The 26,974-nt window shown below is 36.3% G+C and overlaps 1 protein-coding gene, 1 long non-coding RNA gene and 3 pseudogenes across 4 annotated transcripts; 3 read left to right on the top strand and 2 right to left on the bottom strand.

Annotated features, from left to right (window-relative positions):
• Window positions 1-2,165: 2,165 nt before the first annotated feature.
• LOC120185814 (formamidopyrimidine-DNA glycosylase) lies at window positions 2,166-7,798 on the top strand. Of its 3 annotated transcripts, none has more exons than XM_039189923.1 (10): window positions 2,166-2,473; window positions 2,588-2,639; window positions 2,873-2,930; window positions 4,121-4,189; window positions 4,286-4,411; window positions 5,304-5,354; window positions 6,357-6,434; window positions 6,672-6,774; window positions 7,063-7,097; window positions 7,171-7,798. In XM_039189923.1, exons 1-10 carry the CDS (start codon window positions 2,245-2,247, stop codon window positions 7,525-7,527), a joined length of 1,158 nt encoding a protein of 385 aa, XP_039045854.1. In that variant the 5' UTR covers window positions 2,166-2,244; the 3' UTR covers window positions 7,528-7,798. The 3 variants fall into 3 exon arrangements, with proteins under 3 accessions (XP_039045854.1, XP_039045855.1, XP_039045856.1); XM_039189924.1 differs by lacking the exon at window positions 6,672-6,774 and adding an exon at window positions 6,521-6,620; XM_039189925.1 differs by lacking the exons at window positions 6,672-6,774; window positions 7,063-7,097; window positions 7,171-7,798 and adding an exon at window positions 6,505-6,618.
• Window positions 7,799-9,159: 1,361 nt separating this feature from the next.
• LOC120185816 lies at window positions 9,160-13,620 on the bottom strand. Its single transcript, XR_005522156.1, has 3 exons — window positions 13,610-13,620; window positions 10,405-10,409; window positions 9,160-9,397 (listed from the first exon to the last, which is right to left on the bottom strand). It is a non-coding gene; the product is annotated as an uncharacterized LOC120185816 (long non-coding RNA).
• On the top strand, window positions 10,130-10,870 carry LOC120185815 (annotated as a pseudogene).
• A 6,625-nt stretch (window positions 13,621-20,245) lies between the features above and the next one.
• LOC120185765 lies at window positions 20,246-23,846 on the bottom strand (annotated as a pseudogene).
• Window positions 23,768-26,854, top strand: LOC120185764 (annotated as a pseudogene).
• The last annotated feature ends 120 nt before the right edge of the window (window positions 26,855-26,974 follow it).

The raw sequence follows: 26,974 nt of genomic DNA, 5'->3' as shown, positions 1-26,974 counted from the left end.
TTTCCCTCAAGAGCCCTTAATCGTGCTTCAAGCTGCAAAATATAATTGCATGCGTGCAAGTGCAGGTGGAGAAAGAAATAAATCAAACTAAAGTATATGATTTATCTTGGTTCGGTTCACAATGCAGCATTCACAACAATTGACCTGCAAATCTTCTCCTTGTATTTCGGTGCTGCCCGACCAACCAAGGATGCAAGGTATATGAACCAAATGCTTTGTCTTGAGAGCTTTGAAGAGAACCTTCTCTGCACCAAGAATCTGAACAGTTATACCAAGTTGCTTGGAAAGATTCAATAATCTGCCACCATGAGCGATGAGATGAGCACCAACAAGTTCACCGACAAGAGCGGTCAAGTTTGGAGCAATAGTGTTCATCCTGCTCTTTAAATAATCATATAGCTGAGCCTGATATTCAGTAAGGTTGAGAACCTGATCACATAGATCTTTTATATTCATAAGATGAAGGTCATCACCAATGAGCCTAAAGCATTTCCGATAATCTCCTCACGCATATAATCACAGGTACATGCTCCATATTTTTTCGTCGACAACAGCCTAAATGCAACTGCTAGCTTCTCACTATGATGCCTTAATTTTATCACCTTTTCACCAGCGTTTATCTCATCATCTTCGATTAAATTCCAACGTATATCTGAAACATACCCAACTAACTTAATCTTCCGTCCCATCTCTTATTTGAAACATACAAGGTGGCTGTAAGATTTCAAGAATGACATTTTCATCACACTGGCGGGTGATGTGGGGAGCTGGCATCCGCGACTGAGTGAACAAGCATGAAGATGTTGGGAGAATGGGTATCGGTGAAGATCGAGATTTGGGAGGGAGATTTTATGTTTAAATTGATAAACTTTTTAAACATTGATGATTTTTCGAATCAGGATCAATTTTATAGTATATATAAGTTTTGAAGATTAATTCTATTATTATATCATGTTACATCATTATTTTCATTAAGTTATCGGTGAAACCTAACAATGAACGACTAAAACTTAAATAAAACTTTAATGTTAGTCATGATTTAAAAAAAATGTTGGATGATTAAAACATAAACATAAACATAAGAATAGGTAAGAGACCAAATAAGTATTTTATGGGTCTGTTTGTTTGTCGTAAAATCAATTATGGAATTAGTTTTCCCCGAAATCTCGTATTTGTTTCATGTAATTCATTTTCCGGAAAATGTTTTCCCGTGTTTGTTTCACGTAATTCGTTTTCCGAAAAATGTTTTCCCGTGTTTGTTTCACGTAATTCGTTTTCTGGAATGTAATTCATTTTCCTAGTAACAGAATTTCCTTTGTGTTTTCTGTAAAATGACGTACAGAATCAAATTCCGTAAGTCATTTTCTGAACTTTTCACTTCAAAAAATAAATACTCAAATTAATTTTGTTTTATGAATTTAATATTAATAAAATATTTTAATATCATTTTCATTAAAATATTAATTATTAAAATATTTAAAATATATTTATTAATATTTATAATAATATAATATTATATTTTTAATATTATATAATAATCAATTTATTTATAATAATATAAGATATTATATTTTTATTTTAATAATATATAAATTTTTTATATATTTAATAATAATATTTATATATTTTAATAAAGATATTTAAATATACTAATTAATATTTTTAAAATATAATAAATACTATTACTTTAATAAAATTAATATAATTTATAATATTTTATTTTACTAAAATATACCAATATTAATATTTTATTAATAAAATTTATAAAAATAATATTTAATAATAAATAAATTATTTAATATTTTAAAATAATATAATTTTAAATTATGATAAATAATAATATTTATTATATTTAATATTTATAATAAATAATTTTTAAAAAACTCTTTAACTAGTGAAAAAAAATTTAAATAACATCTTCAAAACATAATAAAACGTTTTCAGATTATTTAAAAAAAATATAATTTATTTTTTAAAATTTAAATTTCAGTAATTTTTTTTAATAATTCAAATTTTAATAATTTAAATTTTAATAATTTAATTTTTAATAATTCAAATTTGAGTGATTTATATTTTAAAAAATCAATTACAATCAAACAAAAAAAAAAAGCTAACATTTAATGCTGGGAAGAGAAAGAAATCGTATCATTTGAGTTTGACACAAAGAGTCTCACTTCCGCTGCCAAAAGTCTCAAAACCAAGAAAAAAGCGCGCTAAAAGGGGCGGAAAAACCCTACCGAAGCGATGCCGGAGCTTCCAGAGGTTGAGGCCGCCAGAAGAGCAGTAGAAGAGAATTGCTTGGGCAAGAAGATCAAGAGAGCAATTATAGCCGATGACTCTAAAGTCATCGAAGGAGTCTCCTCCTCGGAGTTCGAGTCCGCTCTCATAAGCAAGACCATCGTCTCGGCTCACCGGAAGGGCAAGAACCTTTGGCTCCTGCTGGATTCCCCTCCTTTTCCTACTTTCCAGTTCGGTATGCCTCACTTCAAAGCCCTAGAAAATGTGTTTATATATTTTCTGGTCATTTTCTTAAAAAAATGTTCTTTTTTTTAAAAATAAAATAAAATGTTGGTTGAATGGGTTTCAGGGATGGCTGGTGCTATTTATATAAAAGGTGTTGCTGTTACAAAATATAAGAGGTGATTTTCTTTCCTGCTTCTCTTGGATACCTATGTTCACTAGTAGTATGTATTTTCACGTATCTTATGTTTTGGTTGTCTCGGAAGCAAAATTTAGGAACTGTGCTTGCATCAAAAGCCGGAAGGAATCTTAGCGTTAATTTTTAGATTGATATTTGGTTAGGAGCATTATGGTAGTAATCTTATTATCTTCTATAAAATGCAGTTACTAATACATACAGTTTTACGCACAGGTCTGCAGTAAAAGACAATGATGAATGGCCTTCAAAATATTCAAAGTTCTTTGTTGAAGTAAGAACCGTTGCTCTTTCCATCGATGATCCAATTTGTTCTGTGATTTTTCTCTAAGTTATCCTTGAAAATTTTCATTCAACCTTTGCAATCTGTCAATCTGTAAAGTTCTAATATTTTTCTAGCATTTTGTTTTCGTATCAAATCTTCTTCCCGTTAACCTTTGCAATTAATCTGACATAGGATATAGTTGTTGAATCCTATTCCTTTCTTAGAAGTTGAAGCTTTTCTATATATATTTCTTAAGTGACTAGTGTATTGGTTTCTATTCCTTTTAATGCTCTGCTATTTCAATTTTCTTTGTGATGTTTCCAAGAGGCGTACTGGATTCTTTTGAAATTCTTATTTTGAATTTCAAATAGCTTTACAAGATCTGATAAATTTGGAGGAGAAAGATATTAAAATTCAATTTCTGGAGCAGATTATTTTGGTCATTTGGCTTTCCAGTGAAAATGGTCACTAGTGGATTTTATCATGTACTCTTTTGTATTGGGCACTCAGACCATTGTCTGCTCTTAAAAAGAAAAAGTAAAATGTGCTGTTTTAAGTGATTTTTATTTGGTTGGATATATTTGTCCGATATTCCAATTTTGAACATAGAAGTAGCAATGAAGTTTTTTTTCTTCAAATCTTTGTAAAATTGTTGAGGCTTCATTCATGAGGATTCATACTAATAGGAATCAGTTTTGACAAGTCATGTGCCTGGGCATGCATGCCTGCACCTAAGCGTTCTAGCTCTAGAGAACAGAAGCACTTGTGACACTTTCGATCTTGGGCATATGATCAGGCACATGCCTGGTGGGTCTTAACACACTTTTTTGTGAGGTGATAGGAAATAAAAAAGTTTGATGGAAATTCTCTTTAATTCCTTTTATTTTTCAATCTTTTCATTAGATGATTCTTTGCTGGTAAGAAAGGAATAGTGTCAAACTCGCTACTTCTCAATATTTGAGTATTCTACAACAGACATGGACCAAAAGGAAATCATGCATATTGACATATAAAAACATTGCTTATTTTGTAGATAAATGAGATTAAGCTTTTTGACTTTAATGTATGTATATACACACACACTTGTACGTGTGATTTAATCACTTGTGTGCATTTTTTGTGTGTTGTGCACCTGAGGCAATATGGGGGCCCTTGGTCCTTGTGCCTTTGGTGACACTGATTTGAATACTCTTTTGCAGCTAGATGATGGTTTGGAGCTATCTTTCACAGATAAGAGGCGATTTGCTAGAGTCCGCTTGCTCAATGATGTATTTCAATTTCTTATTGATTTTTTAGTTTGTTTCAACTTGACACAGTTTGTTTCTTGTTTTGGTTTATATCTTGAAATGATTTGGTTGGTGCAGCCTACATCTGTGCCCCCGATATCTGAGCTTGGCCCTGATGCACTGTTTGAGCCTATGACAGTTGATGAATTTATGGAATCCTTAAGCAAGAAGAAGATTGGCATTAAAGCCCTATTGCTTGATCAGGTTAGAACCCTTGTAGGTCTGGCATTTTCCTTCGGGAAAAAGTAAATGGACAAAGTTTGCCCTAGGTATTTTGTTGATTGCTGAGCTACCTCGAAACGGCGAAAGTGTCCATTTCCTTAGCTACCCGCCTTGATGAGTGAACGTTACTAGCTTAGTTTGCAAGCACATTCTATTACAATTTTGGATTGCATTTAAGGTTGTGAAACCACTCGTGTAACCTCTTTGCCCTTCACTTTTTTAAGTAACTAAATTTGTTAGCTCCCCCCTAGACCATTAAGGATTAGTATTACGTAGACTCAGATATTAGATCCCAGAACCCTTGTTGACATGACTTGGGATCTGAATATTCGCCTGATATGGTAATAGGAATTCTGACTTGACAATGAACAAAGTGAATATCAGAGACAGTAGACAATTTCTGGGTTATGTGAACAACAAATTAACGCAAACCAATCCACATATTTTCAAAAAATGATATATAAGAGGAATTGAGGAAGCTACTGGTCTTGGAAGATATAGAGGATGAAGAGAAAAAAAGAATATAAAATTGTTTTAGAGATAAGTAGGAAGATAGAGGGTTGAACTTGAAACCAGCTTTTGTATGAGCCAATTGTTTCCAACACGGCAGCCTGCTTTATGCCTTCTTCATTGATTTTGAATAGTGATCATGGTCCACTTTGATGAACGAAGAGAGATGGAAAACTAAAAGATGGAAGATTCTAGACAAGTCCATATGATAGGCTTATTGCCTCTTGGTTCTTTATCTAGCTTTCCTAAAAGAAAAAAAATCCAATTATGCCTAGATAAAATATCAACTTCGATGTGCTACTGCTGTTTCTATCTATTTTTCTGACTTGAAGTAAAAACTTATTATTCTTGTTAACGTTTGCAGAGTTATATCTCAGGAATTGGCAACTGGATTGCTGATGAAGTGCTATACCAAGTTAATTCACCCTTTTTATACAAGATTGATTGATGCATGTTTAAGATGTTAAAGATAAACTAATGATATAAGCTCTTTTGTAATCTGGATATGGAACGTTTCTTATGCATAGTTTTTACATATTCAAATGAACATTCTACAGTGTTTGTTGCACTGAAAAACTAGAGATTCCACTTGAGGTTGAGATTACCATAGATATACTTTTCATGGCTTTGTCCTTGACATGGTTTTTGGGAATGCATGTAATGATCTTAAAGTTCCATTTCTAGATAGCTTGTTCAGTCTGTTATTTAGTTTGAAAAGTTTTAGAGAAGTAGAAAATATTGAATTTAGATTCATTGGTCATAGAAGGTTGATATGATACAATGTCATGTCATTGTTCTGATATTATGAGACATTTTCCTCTTTAAGTTGACGAGTAGCTTTGTTCATTTATACAAAGAAAAATGCTTTGACATGCTCGTAGAAAAAACCTGAAGTTTTGAGTACACAACATTGTCTTGATGAGCCTAAGTTTTAGAATGTCAGGGGGTGAGGGTTCAAAAATAGATTTCAAGTATTATGTAAGCTGCATTCTTTCTCTCCTCCTAGCATCCATAATTTTATCAAAATGTGTACCAAGTATATTTAAGAGAATGATTGTTTGTGTATTTGGGCAACCAACCAGATAGCATACAATTATCGGAACCAACTGTGCAGGAGGTTTAATGTTGGGGTTAAAGATTTTATTTATTTATTTATTGTTGGGAGGGGAGAGTCTTCTCCTTTCACAACAACTTTATTCATGAAGGGATTTGTATAGAGAGGTTGACAAGATGAGTTGAGTGTGGCTGTATGGTAAGGTGGTCACTAGCTTTCCAGAATCAGTCCTCTCAGGAGTGAAGTTTGGTTTTACTAATATTGAGATGAACTATAAAATATATTTATGGATGCGCTGATATTTGTACACAAAAAGTATTTATTAACTGTTGCCAGTTTGTTATATAATTTACCATGTGGCAGGCAAGGATTCATCCTCTGCAGATTTCTTCAAGCCTGTCCAAAGAAAACTGTGCAACATTACACAAGTGCATCAAGGAGGTAACAACCGTTGACCCATCTTGTGGTTGGTCAAAATGTTATAATTGTGCATTCTTCATGGAAAATATAGAGGAAAATATCTGTAGGTCATTCAGTATGCTGTTGAAGTTGATGCTGAGTGCAACCGTTTTCCTAATGATTGGTTATTTCATTTTCGGTGGGGCAAAAAGTCAGGAAATATCAAGGGTAAGATACCTCACAAAACTGATAATCATGTTGGAAAAATTGGTTTTACAGGTTATTGAAACAGCAGTTGAAGTCGGGGCAGATAGTAGTCAGTTCCCAAGTAATTGGATATTTCATTCTCGTGAAAAGAAGCCTGGGAAGGCTTTTGTTAACGGTCTGGTCCCTGAACTATTATGTGTCTTCTAGCATTATCTTCTAGCTTTTTCATTGGGATAAAATGGATAATTTCCTTATAAATGTATGTGTCAGCTTTTATGCGTGCACGGCATGAATGTATACATGTTCATTACTTTCTATTTCTTGACGTTATGCGTGCACTGCATGAATGGATAATTCCCATTAAACACTGGTTGTTTTCTGATTTTATGAATATTTCCATTAATGTTTATTAGCCCTTTTTATCTTTTTCCTTCAAAAATAATGAGCTTCCTTGTAATGACAGGGAAGAAAATTGATTTTATCACTGCTGGTGGCAGGGTAGGTCATTCTAAAATAGAATTCCTGTTGGTCCGACAAGTGCATCTTTAACTGTTTCACATTTCTGGTATAGACATCGGCATATGTACCGGAGTTGCAGAAGTTGAGTGGAACATTAGCTTCAAAAGCAGCAGACAAACCTAGAAAGCAGGCTTCTAAGAGAAAAGAAGGTAAGGCCGAGGAAGATGGCGATGGTGATGAACCTTCGAGTGAGGAAGAGGAAACCACCGAAACTACCAAATCTAAAAAGGGAGCCTCCCGTGAGAAGAAAAACCAAGATGATGCTAGAAGTGAAGAGGATGATGAAGATCCGAAAGAGAAATCCGGGAAGGTTAAAACTAAAACCAGTAACAAACAAGAAAAGTCTGCAAAGACATCCAAGCAAGCAGCGAGCAGTCGAAATAGTAAGAAGCCAAAAAGAGCTAAGTAGTTAGCTACGGTGTTGACATATTTAACAGCTCTGGAAATGCCTGCCCAATTTTTGTAAGAATTGAAAGGGCTCTGTGTTGCGTTCTTTTAAGTAGCATCGTTTTTCAACTTGCTTTAACTCCGAATCCGGGGCCAACTTCTTCTGCATCAATGCCTGTTGCAACTGTTTGCTGCTGGGTATTTTGAAGAATTGGATCCCATTTTCAAGTTGTATTTAAGCTAATTAAGTTTCAAAGCACCAAATATCCTATGAATAGCCTAATTGGCTAATTGCTGCTAGTCCGGATGATGTATTTTCGATTCCTTAGCTTTCTAGTCGGCATTATTCAAGATTTTGGATTCTGGAAAATTTCAGAGATCGAAATTTGAAGCCATGTAGTATGTCAATGCAAACATAAAAATAAAGCCATTACGTTAGCAATATTATTATCACAGTATAACAACATATATAACAAACTAATGAATGCAAAAAAGAAAAAGTAAATGGAACAAAACATCGCCATTTATGAATCCTTCCTGGATGCAACTTAGACAAGAACCCAACTTTGTTCGTCCCTTGTTTGCTTCTCAATCTCGAAGCAAACGCCTCTGATATAATCTTGATTAACATATCTTTCCCATTAATCAGTAACAAAGAAAACCCATCCTTTCCTTGGTTAGGGAAATAGTAGCGATGCATGGGAGAAGAGTCGTAAGAAGAAGCTGAAGCTGAATAACAATACGATTAGAGAGTAGAAGAAGAAGAGGAGGCAATCGTAGTAGTCGCTGTAATACAACGTGAGCTTTGAACTAGTCGATAATGGCGGATACTTCTCTCACAAATAAAGTGAACAACACATGCATGGGGATTGCATGTACTTCTGGTGTTTTCTGCAGCCACGGTCCCCGCCAAGCCAATATTCATCCCTTCACTATATGCACCAACACCCGGTCATCACTATTCACAATAATCAAAACCCTCTGTTTGTGATGTGATATGGAGAGTTAATGGGTCAACAAAGCAATGGTTGATGGGGTGATGGCACCATGTCCCCATATATGAGATTCGAAAGAAGATTGTGTCAAAGGTCGGTCAACTCTCGTTTCGTGTGATTAAATGATTCTAAGAAAGTTAACAGGGCTATGGTTATTATTTGATTTATTATAAAATAATTTACTTTTTTCAACTTCAATGGTAAAAAATAAACTTACTCGTATTTCCGTGAATATTGATGTAGTTTACCTTTTAATTTCGAACCCCACTTCAAATACATGGCCATAAATCGATTACAGCGAAAGAAAAAGATAGACAACCAATCAACAACAGAAAAAGAAGGATGGAGGAAGCGAAAGGAGTTGTGAAGCACATTGTGCTGGCAAAGTTCAAAGATGAAACCACACCAGAGAAGATTGAATAACTCATCAAAGCATATGCCAATATTGTCAACCTCATCCCACCCATGAAAACTTTCCAATGGTATCATACTATCCCTTGCCACTCACTGTTTTTCTTTTTTCATCATTTTTCAGATCCAGTGCAGCCATAGCAGTTGTCTATGTGATGATGGATCTGTGGTTTTACTTCGAAACTCTTGGTTGGTCTGAAGTTAAGTTCATTTCCATGGCAGGGGAGAAGACGTTAGCATCGAGAACTTGAATCAAGGTTTTACACACGTATTTGAGTCCACATTTGAGACTGCCGAAGGGATTGCAGAATACTGCGCTCATCCTGCTCATGTTAAGTTTGCAAACTTGTTTCTCTCCCATTAGGACAAGGTCATTATATTTGACTACAAGCCCACTGTTGTTCGTTGCTAAGGCCTAAGAACATAAAGATTATGGTCTGAATGTGGTATTTGTCCCGCAGTGTTGTTTCTGAATCTGGTTCTTCTCTATGTTTCTGGGGTCATGTTTGGTTCTGTTGAATAAAAGAGACAAATGGACTCTTTGTATGAAATGCATATCCTAGTGGTCAAGGCGAAGTATGCTTGTTTTATGTTCTTAAAACATTTGATTCCTCGCTGTATTTGTCTTTTGATGCTTACACCCGATTCACCCGGGCAATAGGAAGCTCGAGCTTGGCAGCTCGCCCTCTCCGCGAAGTTTCCACTTGGGCAGTGTCTTCCTTTCACCTTTTTGGTTACAAGTCCATCCATGTTCACCATATCAATGTTGATGTATGAAGGATGAGGTGGTGGTTTATGGTGGCAAACACGATAGAGACTGAGGGGAAAATTGATTGTTTATGGTTCACTCCCTTCCGATATGGACAAATAATCACGAGTCGGTCGAAATTTCGGTTGAAAGGTTTATTTTGAGAGAATATCTTTTGAGAGACTTTGAGGGTCTTCTTTTTTGTTTTGGAGGGGATATATTATTTACTTTAAATGTTTGGTTGTCGCGTGATCACATATTTGTAGGACGAGTTGCAGAGTTTAGAAGGGTAGACTCAGTATGTGAGTTTATCGAACTACATAGGTTATTATTATCATTTTTTGTTAGCGTGCCATATAATTAAAATGATTAAATCGTAATAAATCAATAATAAAAGAGATCGAGATACTTTTTTTCCCTAAACGATGACAAAAAACAAGACCAAAACCAAGAGTGACCTCCAACGTAATTTACTCCTTTTTCATGTGTTGTAATTCCGTAGCCCACTTCAAATTCTTGGCCATAAACCGATTACAACGAAAGAAAGAGATAAACGAAAACAAGAGCAGAAAAAAAGAAGAATGGAGGAAGCGAAAGGAGTTGTGAAGCGCATAGCGGTGGTGAAGTTCAAAGATGGAACCACAGAGCAGAGAAGATTGAGGAACTCATCAAGGGATATGCCAATCTTGTTAACCTCATTCCACCCATGAAAGCTTTCCAATGGTATCATGCTATCCCTTTTCACTCTCTCTTTTTCTTTCTTTTTTCCCCATCATTTAAGTTTCGTATCCATGAATTCATTCAGCTGACTTTAGTAATAAAAAGGAAGTGTTATTTCCTCTAAATATTTCGCATTCTAATATGTGTCTACCGGATCATGAGAATTTTAAATAGATAATCACCCAGACTATTAAAAACAATTCAGATCCACTGCAGACATGGTTGTTTATTTTGATGGTGAATATGTGGTTTTACTCTGAATCTTTTGGTTGGTCTAAATTTAAGGTCATTTCCATGACAAGGGCAAGGACCTTAGTGTTGAAAACTTCAATAGAGGGTTCACCCCTTTGTTTGAATCCACATTTGAGAGTGCCGAGGCGATTGAAGAATACAACGCTCACCCTGCTCATTTGGAGTTTGCAAAACTGTTTCTCCCCTGGTCGGACAAGATTATTGCAGTTGACTACAAACCTAGTGTTGTTCGTTGCTAAGTTTAAGAAAACATAGAGACTATTGTCTGAATCTGCTATTTGTCCTTCACTGTTGTCTCTTAATATGATTCTTTTCTGTGTTTCTGGGGTTATGTTTGGTTCTGTTGAATAAAAGAGATATATGGACTCTCTGTATGAGATGCATATCCTTGTCGTCAAGGAAAAATAGGCTTGTTTTATGTTCTGAAAAAATTTCATTCCTTGCTGATTTATCTTAGGGGCGTAAATAAATCCAACTTGAACTAATAAAATTGTTTTCGAATTTGATTGTTTATTTTTGTATATACACATATTTGATTTGTGTTCATTTAAATTTTTATTATAGTGTTTGTGTTTGTTTATTTAGTTTTGAAAGTGTTCATGTTCGATTTGTTTGACATTAACAAATATATTCGTAGGGTGGCAATCGGGTGGGAAAAAAACAAAAACTGTGAGGATCCGAACCGACGGGATGAGAAATAACCGAAATCTTTACCCATGGTGATGGGGGAAGTTTTATTCCTGAAGTTCAAATGGGTCCCGAAGTTCAAATGGGTCTCGAAGTTCAAATGGGGATGAGGACAGTGATTGCTATATCCGAACCATGGAGATAATCGAACCATACTCGTGTGAATAACCGTGGGGATTCCTAAAAAATAATCTTAGGGACCCCAATATTTTACAAAAATAACCGTTGGGAACCTCGAAAAATATCTGGGAGATTACGTGTTGTCACTGTTACATCTCAAATGAACTAAAATTGAAGTTTAGATCTATTCTCATTTAATATACATTGATTTGTTGAGATTGAAAGTGGTTAAGATTGTACATATACATTGGGTGTTAGATGAATATTAATTTTTGAAACTTTCATATTATAAATAGAGACCAATTTGAGACAATATGATATATCTTAAAAGTTTTAGGTGTTGTATTGATTTAAAAAATGTTTGTTTATTTTTTGCATAGAGATTAATCGAAACCCACACGGATCCGTAAGGGATGGGTATGGGGATAAAAAAATCCCCGAAACATATAATGAGATTCCCAAAAACCGTACCCACAAATACTAGGGACGGAATGAATAATGTAAAACCGTCCCCGCCCCGCCCGTTGCCACCCCTATATGTTCATTTAGTATCAATGAACATGTTCATTTAATATTCATGAACATATTCTTTACAATCAACAATCTTACCTGTTATTTACAAACTAAAGAAAAATAGTAAAATTTTACCATTAATCCTTAAGTTCAATATACATCACAGTTTGAATTCTAAAGTTCATAATGTAATAAGTTTAGTCCTTACTTTCATCAATGTTTAAAATGTAAAAAAAAAAAAACTGAATAAACAAACTAAATCGCGAACATAAACTAACAGAACACACATTTATTCGTATTCGTTTATTTATTAAATAAACATAAATATTTTGTTCATACTCATTTATCTTATTTAATATACAGACAATTACAAACAATTCATCAAACGACCTGTTTACTTGTACCTCTAATTTCTCTTTTGGTGCTTACACTCGATTCACCAAAGCAATAATAAGCTCGAGTTCGAGCTAGGCAGCTCGTCCTTTCAGCGAAGTTTCCACTGGTATCTATTTACATCAACGAAAAGTAACGAGTACAGTATACTATAGAAATGTGTCAATCTATATAACATAAATTATTGATATGTTTGTTTTACAACATCCTGCACTCAAACCTAACTCAAAGCCAAAATCACCACAATCCAGCAACAATAGGAACAAGAACAGGGTTAGCTACACAAACTAACTTAACACTTCTGAAAGACTGCAAGTAAAAACTGCAACCGCATCCTGCAAAGGAGTTGAACGAAGGTCTTCCGGAATGGGAGCTTTGAAGACGGTATCATAGCAGCTTAATTGGTCATATATACTTAACTTCCGCTAGTATCGGAAAGCAGCAATCCTCCGCCATCTTTGAATAAGCAACTCTGCACCATAGTTTCACAGAAACATTTATCCAATCACTACAGACCAAGAACCTGGAGTATATTACGTATCGACACTGTAAACCGTGAAAAGGAAAGATACAGAAATCACAATTGTTCTGTGACAATACGAAAGATGATTCTCTGGGACATTAAGAGCCACGTAAATGAGAAGGAAAAAGGGGGAAAAGGACTACCAGCTGCTTTTCAAAAGAAAAGAAAAGGTTTGTAATAAAACCGAGGAAATTTAGGATTTAAAAAAAAAAAGGAAGGGGAGGTGTTCTTGAGTTTACGAAAACTTGTTATGCAGACATAAGCTGGCTGCCAGGATATACAATTTTATTAGGCTTAATTCACAATTTAGTCCGTGAAGTATGTCCTTTTTCCCACTTTACAACCTAAACTATGTAGGCTGTAGGGGATATGTGTCAGCTAAAAACTATGTTTTGTCCCAGTTTATCCCCTACAGCCTACATATCACTTTTTTTTCCTAGTTTACCCCAAAATATAAAAGCAACCAATAAGAACGTGATGCATATTATATTATTATTGGATGCCGATACTTTTGGGCAATCTGAGACGAAAATGATAGTTTAGGGTGTAAAGTGGGAAAATAGGTATAATTCAGGGGCTAAATCATGAATTAAGCCATTTTATTTCGGGATATATTCAAATGGAACATATTTATATGAATCAGCCAGTCCAGACGGATATAGTTCAGAGACTTTAGTTCATTTAACAGCAAATTTAGTTCACACTGCGATTTATAATACAAGGACCGAGTCTCCGTTTGCACCTCTTTTAATTACAGGAGGATTAGTTCTAGTCCCCTTGGTTTCATGTTGGCCAATACCAAATGTCATTACAAACTGATAATATTGAATTAAGTTTTGGAGATCTGGTTTTCATTTTTCATTCTATATTCGGATGCCATCCATCCATCTATCTATATTTATTCACACTCGTAAGAAAAGATATTAACATAAATACCTCGCATCAACATGTAATTTGTCACCTCAAACTGCTGAAGACTCATTCAAACGGCCAAGAAAGTCTTTACAAGCTGCATTTTTTCTGTCAAGAGAATCCTGAAAAATTCACCAACATTCACTTATAGAAGGAAATACATAAATCAAGTGATGATATTTCGCAAATTTGGTTCAACAGCTTAAGGGTACAATTGCTTAATCTATCACGAATCTAATAGGAAGATGATGGGAAAAAGAAAACAAAAAAAGAAAAAGAGAAACATTCGAGAAAAATGGCATCATTATATCTCAGCCGGTTCAAATGTTGAAAAATTACTAATGATTTGATCACACAGACAAAATGATTAGCATTATTTGCTCACCTGACAAGCTTTAAACTTTCAACCATCATTTATGTTAATAGAATTAACATCTAGCATGCAGCTTTCAACCATCATTTATGTTAATAGAATTAACTAGCTACACTTTGCTTAAAGTGGCCACCCCATTGAGATGAACCCAAAGTTTAGAAGGAAAAACATGACTCAAGCTAAGGATATCATTCAGCACAACCCCATAACCAGGAAGCTGTGTTCACAAAAACTGGAATGATATGGTTCACTAACAGAAGCGTCCAACAAGCTATAGCTTATATTCAGATTTAGATTATATGGCTTGATAAATTGCACGAGTTTCTTACCAATTCAGCAATAGTATTGTTATCTTCCTGGAATGAACTTCTTAGCACATAGAATGAAATATAAATTCCAGCTCCCAAATCCCAATTTTCGATTTCTGACTTGTGGTTCCCCATGAAGTTGCAATCTGTGTCATTGGCTTCATTGAAGAATAAAACATAAGACAGATTAACTATACCAACGGTATTTGAGACTTATGAATTCTTCAGTAACCCAAAATTAAGCATTACATTCTTCAATCCAGCATGAATTTAAAACAAATTTAAACAACTAAAATTGATCCTAAGAGTTAGTAGAATAAGCATCTATAATCTGCATGACAGTTTCAAAATAGCAAGAGTATAATGAGCCACCCACCTGCCACGTGATAAGACACATCAACGCATGGACATGGGGTTTTGTGCTCTAATACATCAATACGAACAGAATGAACTACTAAACCCCCTTGATTGTATAGCTTAATCAGAATTCTCAAGAATAAGCTGCTCCCCCACCCCTCTTCAAATATCACTTTACTAGTACTAGTAGTATCTAAACTTTCTTTTAGTAAATGTTTTAGAAAGCTAAATGGAAAATTTTGAAGGTGGGAAAGAAGTAACTTGTATAAAGAGAAAAAAAGATTCCTAGTTAATTCTGTCCTGCTATGTAATACCGTGTTTCTCATTTCCATAATATACATAAATTTCCTTTGAGGTCTAAACCAAATAAATTTGGTAGGTCGCATCACCGATTCACCGTTATTATTTTTTATGTAATTTTATATCATGCTTTTTTATGTTTTTTTACTGGGGTAAAGGAAGGGGGAGGGGAGACTTAAAATTTAATTTAAAGTCACATCCATAAGGCATTAGAAAAGGAAACGATAACAGCATAACAAAGCTCATGAGGCATATATGAATTACTTAATCTGCAATAAGATCATACCAGACAAGAACAATGCATGAGCAACTGAAGTCATGAAAATAGAATGAGCCTTTTGCCAATTTTCACATTCCAAAATGTGCTCGAGAGCCCTTGGTAAATCCTCATGGTAATTGAAATAAACTGCCTGCACAATACCAGGACAAATTTCTCAATTGGAAAACAACACTCGAGTTCCAAAGAACCTTTCAGAGCTCTCTTTCATATCATACATAAACATACAGAAACAAATACAAAGACAAGCATACAGCAGGACAAATCCAAATTGCTTGTGATTTGAAAGGAGTTAATCAAAGAAAAAGAGGATATTAAAGATTCCACCCAAACTTTCACAGCTCTAAATAACCTCTCTCTCTCTCTCTCTCTCTCTCTCCCCCCCCCCCCAAAATCATGCAAACATATATGGACACATACAGATACAAGCATACAGCAGGACAATCAAGATGGCTGGAAACTTTAGAAGGAGTTCATCAGCAAAAAAGAAAATGAAAGTAAGAGGAAAAGAAAAGAAAGAACGAGATTCAAAGATCCCACCCAACCAGGATGCTGACAATCTGCCACTATGCAAAGAATCTAAATTAATGATGGATCTAACCCAAATAGAGCACCTAATCTACTGCCAAAGCTCCAAATGTTAGCATAAAATACCACTCAGGTTATACATAGATAGTCCAATGACACTGCTCCTGACATAGTAACTGGGATATAAGTCCCATGTCAAGAGCTTGAAGATCATTAGAATTGAAAGCATCAACAGCTTCCAAGATAGCCCGCTGATGCCATTTCATATGGTAGTGAACAAATTTAGGAAGAAGAAAAGTCTCTTATTTCTTCGAATAGGAGTACACCCTTTTTAACATAGCAGAAAAAAATAAAAAAGGAAATAATCTCTAATAATAAGTCTATCCCTAAAAATCAGTAATTAGATTATAACACTCCCCCTCAAGCTGGAGTGTAGATGTCAATCGAACCTAGTTTGCCCATAATTTCTTCGAACCTTTTTCTTCTCAAGCTCTTGGTTAACACATCTGCTACTTGTTGTCGAGTAGGTAGATATGAAACACAAACTTCCCCTTTGTTAATTTTCTCTGTAATGAAGTGGCGATCGATTTCCACATGCTTGGTGCGGTCATGGTGTACAGGGTTGTGAGCTATATTAACTGCTGCATGGTTGTCACAGTTCAATATTATAGGTGTTGTATAGGATAATTTTAGTTCTCCCATTAGCCGTTGTAGCCACATTCCTTAACATATACCTTGGGACAGAGCTCGATACTCAGCTTCAGCACTGCTACGTGCCACAACTGACTGCTTTTTACTCCTCCATGTCACGAGATTACCCGAAACATAGCTACAATAACCACTTGTGGAGCGCCTGTCATTAATAGCACCTGCCCAGTATGCATCAGTGTAGACTTCTATGCTTCGATTTGCATTTTTCTTGAAATGCAACCCCTTACCTGGAGTCCCTTTTAAATATCTCAATATCCTGTAGGCAACTTCCAAATGTTTCTCCCTAGGAGCATGCATAAATTGACTAATAACACTTAATACAAATGCTATGTCTGGACGAGTATGAGAAAGATAGATAAGTTTTCCCACTAACCTTTGATATCTCCCCCTGTCTACCTCTTCTCCATCCTTATCAGTTCCTAATTTACGGTTGGGTTCCATGGGAGTCTCGGCTGGTTTGCAACCCAACAGTCCGACTTCAGAAAGTAGATCAAGAACATACTTTCTTTGAGAGATTGAAATACCTGCCTTTGACCTTGCTATCTCCATTCCAAGAAAATATCTAAGATTCCCCAAGTCTTTAAGTTGAAACTCAAGACTTAAGAATTCTTTTAGTCTTTCAATTTCAATAGAGTAATCTTCTGTCAATATTATGTCATCAACGTATACAATGAGAATACAACACTTCCCATTAGCCGAGTGTTTGTAGAATAAGGTGTGATCAGCTTGACCTTGAATATATTGTCTACTCGCCATGGCTTTGGCAAAACGATTAAACCAAACCCTGGGGGATTGCTTTAGTCCATACAAAGACTTCTTCAACTTGCATACTTGGCCCTTGCTTCCTTCGAATCCGGGCGAAAAATCCATGTAGACTTCTTCGTTTAATTCTCCATTGAGAAAAACATTCTTTACATCCAATTGGATCAAAGGCCAATCTAAATTGACAGCAATTGAGAACAACACTCGAATAGTATTTAGTTTGGCCACTGGTGCAAATGTTTCCTCGTAATCCAACCCATATGTTTGAGTGAAACCCTTGGCCACAAGTCTAGCTTTGTATCAATCAATGCTCCCATCTGGTTTAACTTTCATAGTGAAAATCCACTTACAACCCACGGTCTTCTTTCCAGTAGGTAGTTTAGATATTTCCCACGTTCCATTGTCTTCAAGAGCCTTTATTTCTTCCAACACGGCTTGCTTCCATTTGGTTGACTTAAGAGCCTCTTCATGTTCTTTGGAGTTTCTACAGAGTCAATATTAGAAATAAAGGCATTGTAGGATTTAGACAAGTTCTCATAGGATACAAACCGATAAATGGGATGTTGAGTGCAGCTTCTCGTGTCCTTTCTGATTGCAATTGGAAGATAGATGGAAGGCGAAGGAGGTGAGACTTCTTCATCAGGACAGTCATCGGGTAAAGATGGCATTGGCACTGATGTTTCAGTTTCTGGCAGCTGATGTTTCCGAGAATATACACGAAGGTGCTGAGTTTTTTCTTGTTGTTTTTCAGAAGGAGAGGGTTTTTTTTCTTCATTTGTATGATTAATCGCCCTTGTTTCTTGTTGATGCACAGTGGAGTCGAGTAAAACGGGGTCCAAATCAGGAATTACAATGGCTGTAGGAATTTCAGCAGTGGCTGTAGGAATTTCAGTAGTGGCTGTAGGATTTTCAATAGTGGCTGTAGGATTTTCAACAGGTTTTGTAGTGGTGGTAGGATTGATAGAGTCTTGAGGTATAATGAGAAGGTTGTTCAATATCTCATCTTCACTAAATATCTACCCCTGAAGATGAGAGACTGAAAAATATGACTCGTTTTTGAAGAAAGTAACATCAAGGGACACAAACATCCGGTGTAGGGTTGGAGAATAACACTTGTACCCCTTTTGTGTAGGTGAGTATCCAAGAAAGACACAAGTGTGAGCTCTAGGATCAAGTTTAGATCGGTTAGGTTGATGATTGTGGACAAATGCTTTGCAACCGAAAGTTTTGGTTGGGAGATTAGGAACACGAAACAAGGGAAATATTTTTTGAAGAGTATGTAAAGGTGTATGAAAGTTTAATACCTTTGATGGGAGTCGGTTTATAAGATAACAAGCAATGAGAACAACTTATCCCTATAAATACTTCGGTACACCCATAGTAAACATAAGAGCACGAGCCACGGCTAAAAGGTGTATGCTTTTCCTCTCGAAAACCCCATTTTGTTGAGGGGTGTCAGGACAAGAACTCTGATGTATGATTCCTTGCTCAAAAAGATAAGGTCTTAGGATAGAATTGAAGTACTCTCTCCCATTATCAGTTCTAAGTGTATGAATTTTGGAATTGAACTGAGTTTGAATCATTGAATGAAAACTTTGTAAGACTCTAGAGACTTTGGTTTTTTCTTTAAGAAGATAGATCCAACAAACTCTAGTGTGGTCATCAATGAATGTTATGAACCACCTAGCCCCTGTGACATTTTTTACTCGACTGGCTCCCCATAGATCACTGTGGATTAAAGAGAAAGGTTGAGATTGAACATAAGATTTCAAAGGATAAGGGACACGAGTATGTTTAGACAGTTGGCAAACTTCACAATTCAAGGAACTTATTTTCTTATTTAGAAATAGTAGAGAAAACAATTTTTTTAAGTACGTAAAATTAGGGTGTCCTAGTCTACGGTGCCATAGCATGATAAATTCTTCTTTCGATGTAGATAAGGCCATCCCTTCTTGTGAACTGTTTTTATTCCAAATATATAAGCCATTATCAACTTTAGCAGTGCCAATCATCTTCCCCGATTCTTGTTCCTAAACCACACAACCGAAAGCAGAAAATTCAACAAGTAATTTCTCATCCTTGGTAAGCTTGCTAATTGAGAGTAAATTACAAGAAATATTTGGAACATATAAAACTTTATCAATGGAAAAATTTTCAGTAAATCTGATCGTTCCAATTCCAGCCACCGGGGAGTAAGATCCATCAGCTATGCGAATCCGGGAGTGATCATGACAAGGTAAATATGTGTGAAACAAACTTATATTATCTGTCATGTGGTTGGATGCACCCAAATCTAGTATCCAGATTGGTTCATGTGTAGTATTTAAGGCAGTACCTTGAATAGCTAGTGATCCAATGGTTGTAGGAGTCCCGAGGAATTTATGAAGAGCCTCAAGTTGAGTTTTGGTGAGCCGAACATCCTGGGCATCTTCTTCAGTAGTAGATATCATTGCTGCCTTGTTTTCTTTCTGATTTTTTTTCAGGATAAAATAGAGTTTAAAGCATTTCTCCTTGGTATGTCCAACCCGATTACAGTGGCTACACCATGGCCTATTTGAATCGGAATTAGAGAGAGTTTCATTGATATCACCCATGAGATAAGAAAAAAAGAAAAAATGTTTAGGAAGAGAGATGAGAGACAAATGAGTAGGATCGAATGAATCCTATGGCTCTCGATACCATGAACAAATTTAGGAAGAAGAAAAGTCTCTTATTTCTTCGAATAGGAGTACACCCTTTTTAAAATAGCAGAAAAAAATAAAAAAGAAAATAATCTCTAATATTTACAAGGAAATAATCTCTAATAATAAGCCTATCCCTAAAAATCAATAATTAGATTATGACTAATATTTACAAGGAAATTCCTAGAACTAAAGTAGAGAATCTCCTTAATTTAAGGATTTCCAACAGGTAGTCAAGTGAATCATGTGGGGAAGAGAAGGTGCTAAACTTTGTTTTCAGAGAGCATAGTTGACTCTCATCATTGGCATGCAGATGCATAAGATGGTATGAAAAATCAAATCTTTCCACCATGCTAAAATTTGCATTCTCTTCAATTGGTCCTTCATCAATATAAATTGGAACAGGAAATGGAGCATTTCCATCATCAAGAAGGTGCTGATAAGTTCGAAACACAAATAGCAATGCAGTATCTGAAGGTAGGTGATACCACATTAACAATCCTAAGAATCTCTTCCAGTCAATGTTAATACCATGCAAAGCACCATGAATATTACCAGCAAGCAACTCATAAAGCCGAATCCTTTCCTTCTCAATGAAATTGAAGTCTAGACCATTACGTTTCCAAATATCAAGCTGTCTTGCAACATCAGTATGATTAACTGTTGATCCACCAGCCTAGTAAACAAGCCAATCTAACATCTCCTCTAGAAGCTGCCAGCTCCACAGCTGCATCAAGTTGTCGCCCAGTCAAGAGAAAGAATAAGTGTTCCAAGTAACCTGAATCATTCACAGAGCTTACTTCTTCTTGTACACGATGGCATACGCTTTTTTGCAGCCAACAACTAAACTGGGCCCTCCTAATAAGAGTAAGCAATTCCAAGCCAACTTCAGGAGGTCCTTCCTTGATATCCTGCATCATATCTTCCTCATCAGCGCCACAGATTTCAGTTGACCATTATTTTCCCTTTCTGAAAAGAGAACTTTTATCAATTCCCAGACCATCACTTGATGCATCAAAACCAAGCGAGCCGAAGAAGATAAACCAAAAACATCCAACAGCCTCTCAATAATGTCTATATAGCTCCTACAAATGTAAGAAAGCTCTAAGCGATTAGAAACAACCTTCAGAAGCTTCAATTGAAAGGATCCAACTTCCACTGCCTTTTCTTCATAATTTAGAGCTTTGTGAAGATTCAATGGAGCATCAAAAGCTAAGTCAACAAGTTCTTTCCTTACTTTACTATTCTCATCTCTAACTACTTTATCAATTGCCACCTTTTCTAGATTGATTACAGAAAATACTCTCTGGATATCATTACTATCTACAGGTGCACCAGAGTGAACAAGAATGCCACCTGGGCCCCAACCTACACGAAATGACCTACCCATGAACAGAGTTGCATCAACTATATTGTGAGAATGGCTCCCGGTGACAGGTGTCTCTTGTCTGATGTCCAGCTTGAAACCTTCCCTTTTAGTGGTCTTTATTGGCAAACCCTTATGAAGCGTTTGTTTCACAAAATGTAAGATTATCAGTAAGAATAAAATATTATCAAGGAATAGGATTATTGAGAATGTTATATTTTGTGTTTGGTTAGTTTAGCAATAATGTAAGATTATCGTGTTTGATTAAATGAATAAAATATTATTAGAATGTATATTTGACTAAATTGTCCTTATTATATATTTATTTTTTAACAAATTAAAAAATATTTATATATTTTCTTTAAAAAAAATTAAATTCATAAAATTTATAGGGTAAAATTTTATTTTAACCCATGAACTTCATATAAAATTTTAATTAAAGATTTTTTTTAAATCTAAAATAGTTTAAGGATAAATTTATATTTTAATCTTCGTATAATTTTTATATTCAATTACATAAGAATAATATTTTTGAATAAGAAAAAATTTAAGGGCATTTTAGTCTAAAACGCCGATAATCCAACAATACCTAAGGGAATGAGGGTAATGACATTCCCGGTAATATACTTCAAAAAATCCACTATTGGTAATAAAACATTACCAATAATAAGATTCACAGTCAACCAAACGGGAGAATATGTATTTCATTCTCACATTCCCCGAACCAAACAACCTCTTATTTTCTTGTGTCATCAGAACGGTTCTAGACAAGCTTGAATCGAAAGTACCAGAGTTATACTCAAGTAAAGCAACAGGGGTTTTCCGGACAACCGGTGGGCTAGACCTATTGGTCATCCTCCGGTTAGAGTTATTCAAAAGAGGACCTTACATATTTTTTCGCAAAGGCTTGTTTCTGATTAGAACCTGCCCCTCTCAAATCCTCAAGCTCCTCTTCTTCCTCAGAAGGAAACACCAACATTCTCATTTCTTTCATCTTCACATGGTCCAGCCCAAAATGTGCAGGAAGAGAATGAGAAAGCAATGGTCCATTACTATCCAAATGCATATCTTCATCAATCTCGGATTCCCACCACCATCCATTACCTCAGGATCTTGTACAATTCCTGTTGCATCATCCATAATAATATCTTCCTCATCATCTTCACTCAAACCATATCTACTGAAATGGTCAACCAAGAATTTCCATTCACCATTTGTAGGGTCGAATGCAATGAATTGTGCCCCTTGACTCCTCATGCTCTGTCTTAATTTCTTAACAATACCATCTACCTTATGTTTTTCCAAGTCTTAATTATCAATTTGAAGTCTCAAAGTTACGTCGGCAGTTTTGTTAAGGCCTTGACCAACCATGGGCTTATTGATTTCATCTTCATATACAATCACCTCATTCCTATGGAATTTCACAATTTGATCTAAATCCAACCCTCTAACATCAGTTTTCCCAAAGAATTTTACGCATCCATAACCAAATCTTCCAACCACAAAATCCGGATCTCGGCTGCAATAACCAGGATCCAAGAGTTCCATTCTCACCATATCTTTCAAGCAAGGTTCCATATAATAATCAGAGGAATGTAAACTAGGTACAGATTCCTCTATCCTTCTCAAAACAAGTGGCAAAAAATCAGAAACTGAAGACATCCTTCCCTTCTTGCATTGCGATGTAACATGTAAATCACAATTTTCTGCATCGAGGTCTGTCCCACTTCTAGAAAGTTCACTTGCTGTACTACGAACTTCACACAAAGTCCCTGCAACTACAGCTCAGATATCGAGTAAATTCACATAAGCTAACTTGCATCTCTAATTAGCTAAATAATAATAACAAAAAAAAAACCCAAGCAAACAAATGCTACAAAACCATTTTCTCAAAATTTCAGCTCTGCAATTTCTCAAAAATAAAAAAATCAAAATCATCAAATTTTGCTGATCTATGATTAATATCTACACAAAACGTCCGGACCAACAGAAACTGGGTATCAAACAGAAAAGACCCAGAAACTTAGTAGCTAATTGAAAACTCAAGAACACCGCAAAAAAAACACAAAAAACAGTACAAAACTTTGAACTCTAAACACCAAAGGAAAGCAAAATCTTTTGCTCTAACGTGCAGGAATTGATTTGGATTAATCCCAAATTTAAAACCCAGATACATTTCAAAAAGAAAGAGAAAGAGAATGAGAAAGAATTACCTGAAGCGGAAGCCATAACTGCAGAGTGAGGGATTATTGAGGGGTTTTGGGTTCACCAGCAGTAGTAGATAATTGGGGATTCAATCAGCTGAAACAGACGCTAGTGAAACAAATGAAGAGAAAGAGGGGGTTGAATGTAAAAAATAGAGAAAGGAATGGGAGGGAAAGGATATTGAGGGACGGGGTTTTGGCGTCTTAATTTAGATTGGGGATTCAATCTATTTGATATGTGGATTAATACAGGAGAGGATTCCTGTTGAAGAAGTGTTTCCGAAGTTGAAATGCACCAGAGATGGCTTATTGAGCGAGGAAGGCCAGAAGAGGCTGCTTGTCTTTGGTCCAAACAAGCTTGAGGAGAAACAGGAAAGCAAGGTTTTGAAGTTCTTGGGATTCATGTGGAATCCTCTGTCATGGGTGATGGAGATTGCAGCGATTATGGCTATTGCTTTGGCCAATGGTGGAGTATGTTCATCTTTCTTTCTTTTTTGTGCTTGGATTCATAGGCTTAGAGTAGATATGGAATCTCTGATTCCATTAATCAATTCAAGGAAAGCCCCTGGATTGGTAGGACTTCATTGGTATTGTGGCATTGCTCTTCATCAACTCCACTATTAGCTTCATTGAAGAAAACAATGCCGGAAATGCTGCTGCTGCACTTATGGCCGGTCTTGCCCCCAAAACAAAGGTGCTTAGATTTAACTAGAGATGACTTTTTCGAATGTTTTCCGATGTCTTTAACCCTTTGAGCGTGTTTGAATGGTGGAAGGTCCTAAGAGATGGGAAGTGGAACGAGCAAGAGGCTGCTATTTTGGTTCCGGGAGAAATTATCAGCATTAAGTTGGGTGATACTGTCCCGGCAGATGCACGTCTCCTTGAAGGCGATTCACTGAAGATTGATCAATCAACCCTTACCGGGGAGTCTTTTCCTGTAAACAAGAATGCAGGGGATGAGGTGTTCTCTGGTTCTACAGTCAAGCAAGGTGAGATTGAGGCTGTTGTTATTACCACTGGCGTCCACACCTTCTTCGGAAATGCTGCTCACCTCGTCGACAACACCAACAACGTAGGCCACTTCCAGCAGGTAATACTAAAACTTGAACATACTTGTGTCTGACGTGTACTTGTTTCACATACCGACATCCAAGTAACATAGATTATACCTGATGTGGACTAAATGGTGATTGTTTCTTTAGGTGCTGATAGCAATTGGAAACTTCTGTATATGCTCAATTGCGATAGGGATGCTTATTGAGATAGTGGTGATGTATCCGATCCAACACCGCAGGTACAGAGATGGAATCGATAATCTTTTGGTGCTTCTCATTGGGGGGATACCGATTGCCATGCCGACAGTTTTATCTGTGACAATGGCCATAGGATCTCACCGGCTTTCGCAACAAGGAGCTATCACGAAGAGAATGATAGCTATTGAAGAAATGGCTGGAATGAATGTACTCTGCAGTGTTAAGACCGGAACACTAACTCTCAACAAGCTTACCGTAGACAAGTCCTTAATCGAGGTTGGTCCTAGAACTGAAGTCCAAAACTAGTCATGGATTGATAACGCATTTAACCTCATCACAGGGGACATCTTGTGAGATTTCAGGTGTTTGCACGCAATTTCGACAAGGACATGGTTATTCTACTCGCGCCAAGGGCTTCCAGGGTCAAGAATCAAGATGCTATTGATACCTGTATTGTTGGAATGCTAGGTGATCCCAAAGAGGTAGTTAAGATTGACAAAAAAATAATCCCTTCCATGACGCTTTCACTCTTCAGTCTTTAATGTTGCATGGGGATTGCTTTCGGTTGGGTTGCAGGCTAGAGCAGGCGTTACCGAGGTCCATTTCTTTCCCTTTAACCCGGTAGACAAGCATACAACCATGACATATATTGAACCTGATGGTAGTTGGCATCGAGTCAGCAAAGGTGCTCCGGAGCAGGTAAATTGATTGACTTGCATTGTACCAATGTTTTCTTATCATCTCCGGGATTTAAATAACGGGCACGACTGTAACTTCTCGGTGTTAAACACTTGACATCTTGACTAGATTATTGGTCTATGCAATCTCCGAGATGGTGAAAGGAAGAGAGCTCATGAAATCATCACTAACTTTGCTGATCGAGGGCCTCAATCTCTTGCTGTGGCTAGACAAGTAACATTCGGTGTTTCTTTCTTCCGAACTTGATTTGAATAAAAGAAAAGTTATTATAAAATGAATATTTCGATATTGTAGACTGTGAAAGCGAAAAACAAGGATGCCACGGGGGAACCATGGGAATTTGTGGGTATATTGCCACTGTTTGATCCTCCGAGGCACGATAGTGCAGAGACAATTCATCGGGCTCTAAATTTTGGTGTCAATGTCAAGATGATCACGGGTGATCAACTAGCCATTGGAAAAGAAACTGGTAACAGGCTCGGCGTGGGAACAAACATGTATCCATCATCTGCTCTCCTTGGTCAAAATAAGGGTGACACATTCGATACAATCTGCGCTGATGACCTTATTGAAAAGGCTGATGGCTTTGCTGGAGTTTTCCCTGGTAAGCTCATTAGCAATACTATTTTGGTATGATTTGATCATTGATGTTCTTTGAAAAAATATCGCTCGTTTCCTAATTCAGAGCACAAATATGAGATTGTTAAGAGGCTACAAGCAAGGAAGCATATTTGTGGCATGACTGGAGATGGAGTGAATGATGCACCGGCACTTAAGAAGGCAGACATTAGAATTGCAGTGGGCGATGCAACCAATGCTGCTCAAAGTGCGTCGGATATTGTACTAACAGAACTAGGACTGAGTGTCATTGTAAGTGCTGTTCTAACAAGTAGGGTCATTTTTCAGAGAAAGAAAAACTATACCATCTATGCTGTCTCCATTACGATCCGAATCGTGTTGGGTTTCATGCTGCTTGCACTTATTTGGATGCTCAATTTTTCTCCTTTCATGGTTTTGATCACGGCCATACTCAATGATGGAACCATTACGACCATTTTCAAGGACAGAGTCAAGCCATCTCCCTGCCTGACTCATGGAAGCTCAAAGAGATTTTTGCCATCGGCAGCGTCCTTGGTACCTATCTTGCTGTCATGACTATTATTTTCTTCTAGGCTGCTAATGACTCCAACTTCTTTTCTGTAAGAGAAAAATTAAACACTCTTCCTGTTCTTCTCAAAACCACAAGAAACTTCTGAAGTTCGATACAAATTACAGGATAAGTTTGGGGTAAGATCCATTAGGCACAATCAAGATGAACTTACTGCTGCTGTCTATCTTCAAGTCAGTACAGTGAGTCAGGCCCTCATTTTCACACT

The sequence above is a fragment of the Hibiscus syriacus genome, unplaced genomic scaffold (assembly GCF_006381635.1).
Source record: "Hibiscus syriacus cultivar Baekdansim isolate YM2019G1 unplaced genomic scaffold, ASM638163v2 tig00113124_pilon, whole genome shotgun sequence".
Lineage (NCBI taxonomy): Eukaryota > Viridiplantae > Streptophyta > Magnoliopsida > Malvales > Malvaceae > Hibiscus > Hibiscus syriacus.
Note: the sequence above shows the minus strand (reverse complement) of the source record. Positions and strands in the feature narration are given on the sequence as shown.

Excerpts from the sequence above, each read along its gene's own strand:
- LOC120185814 (XM_039189923.1), top strand. The coding sequence starts at position 2,245 with ATGCCGGAGCTTCCAGAGGTTGAGGCCGCCAGAAGAGCAGTAGAAGAG. Across the intron at positions 4,190-4,285 it reads GAGTCCGCTTGCTCAATGAT|CCTACATCTGTGCCCCCGAT; the intron begins GTATTTCAATTT and ends TGGTTGGTGCAG. Across the intron at positions 4,412-5,303 it reads AAGCCCTATTGCTTGATCAG|AGTTATATCTCAGGAATTGG; the intron begins GTTAGAACCCTT and ends TAACGTTTGCAG.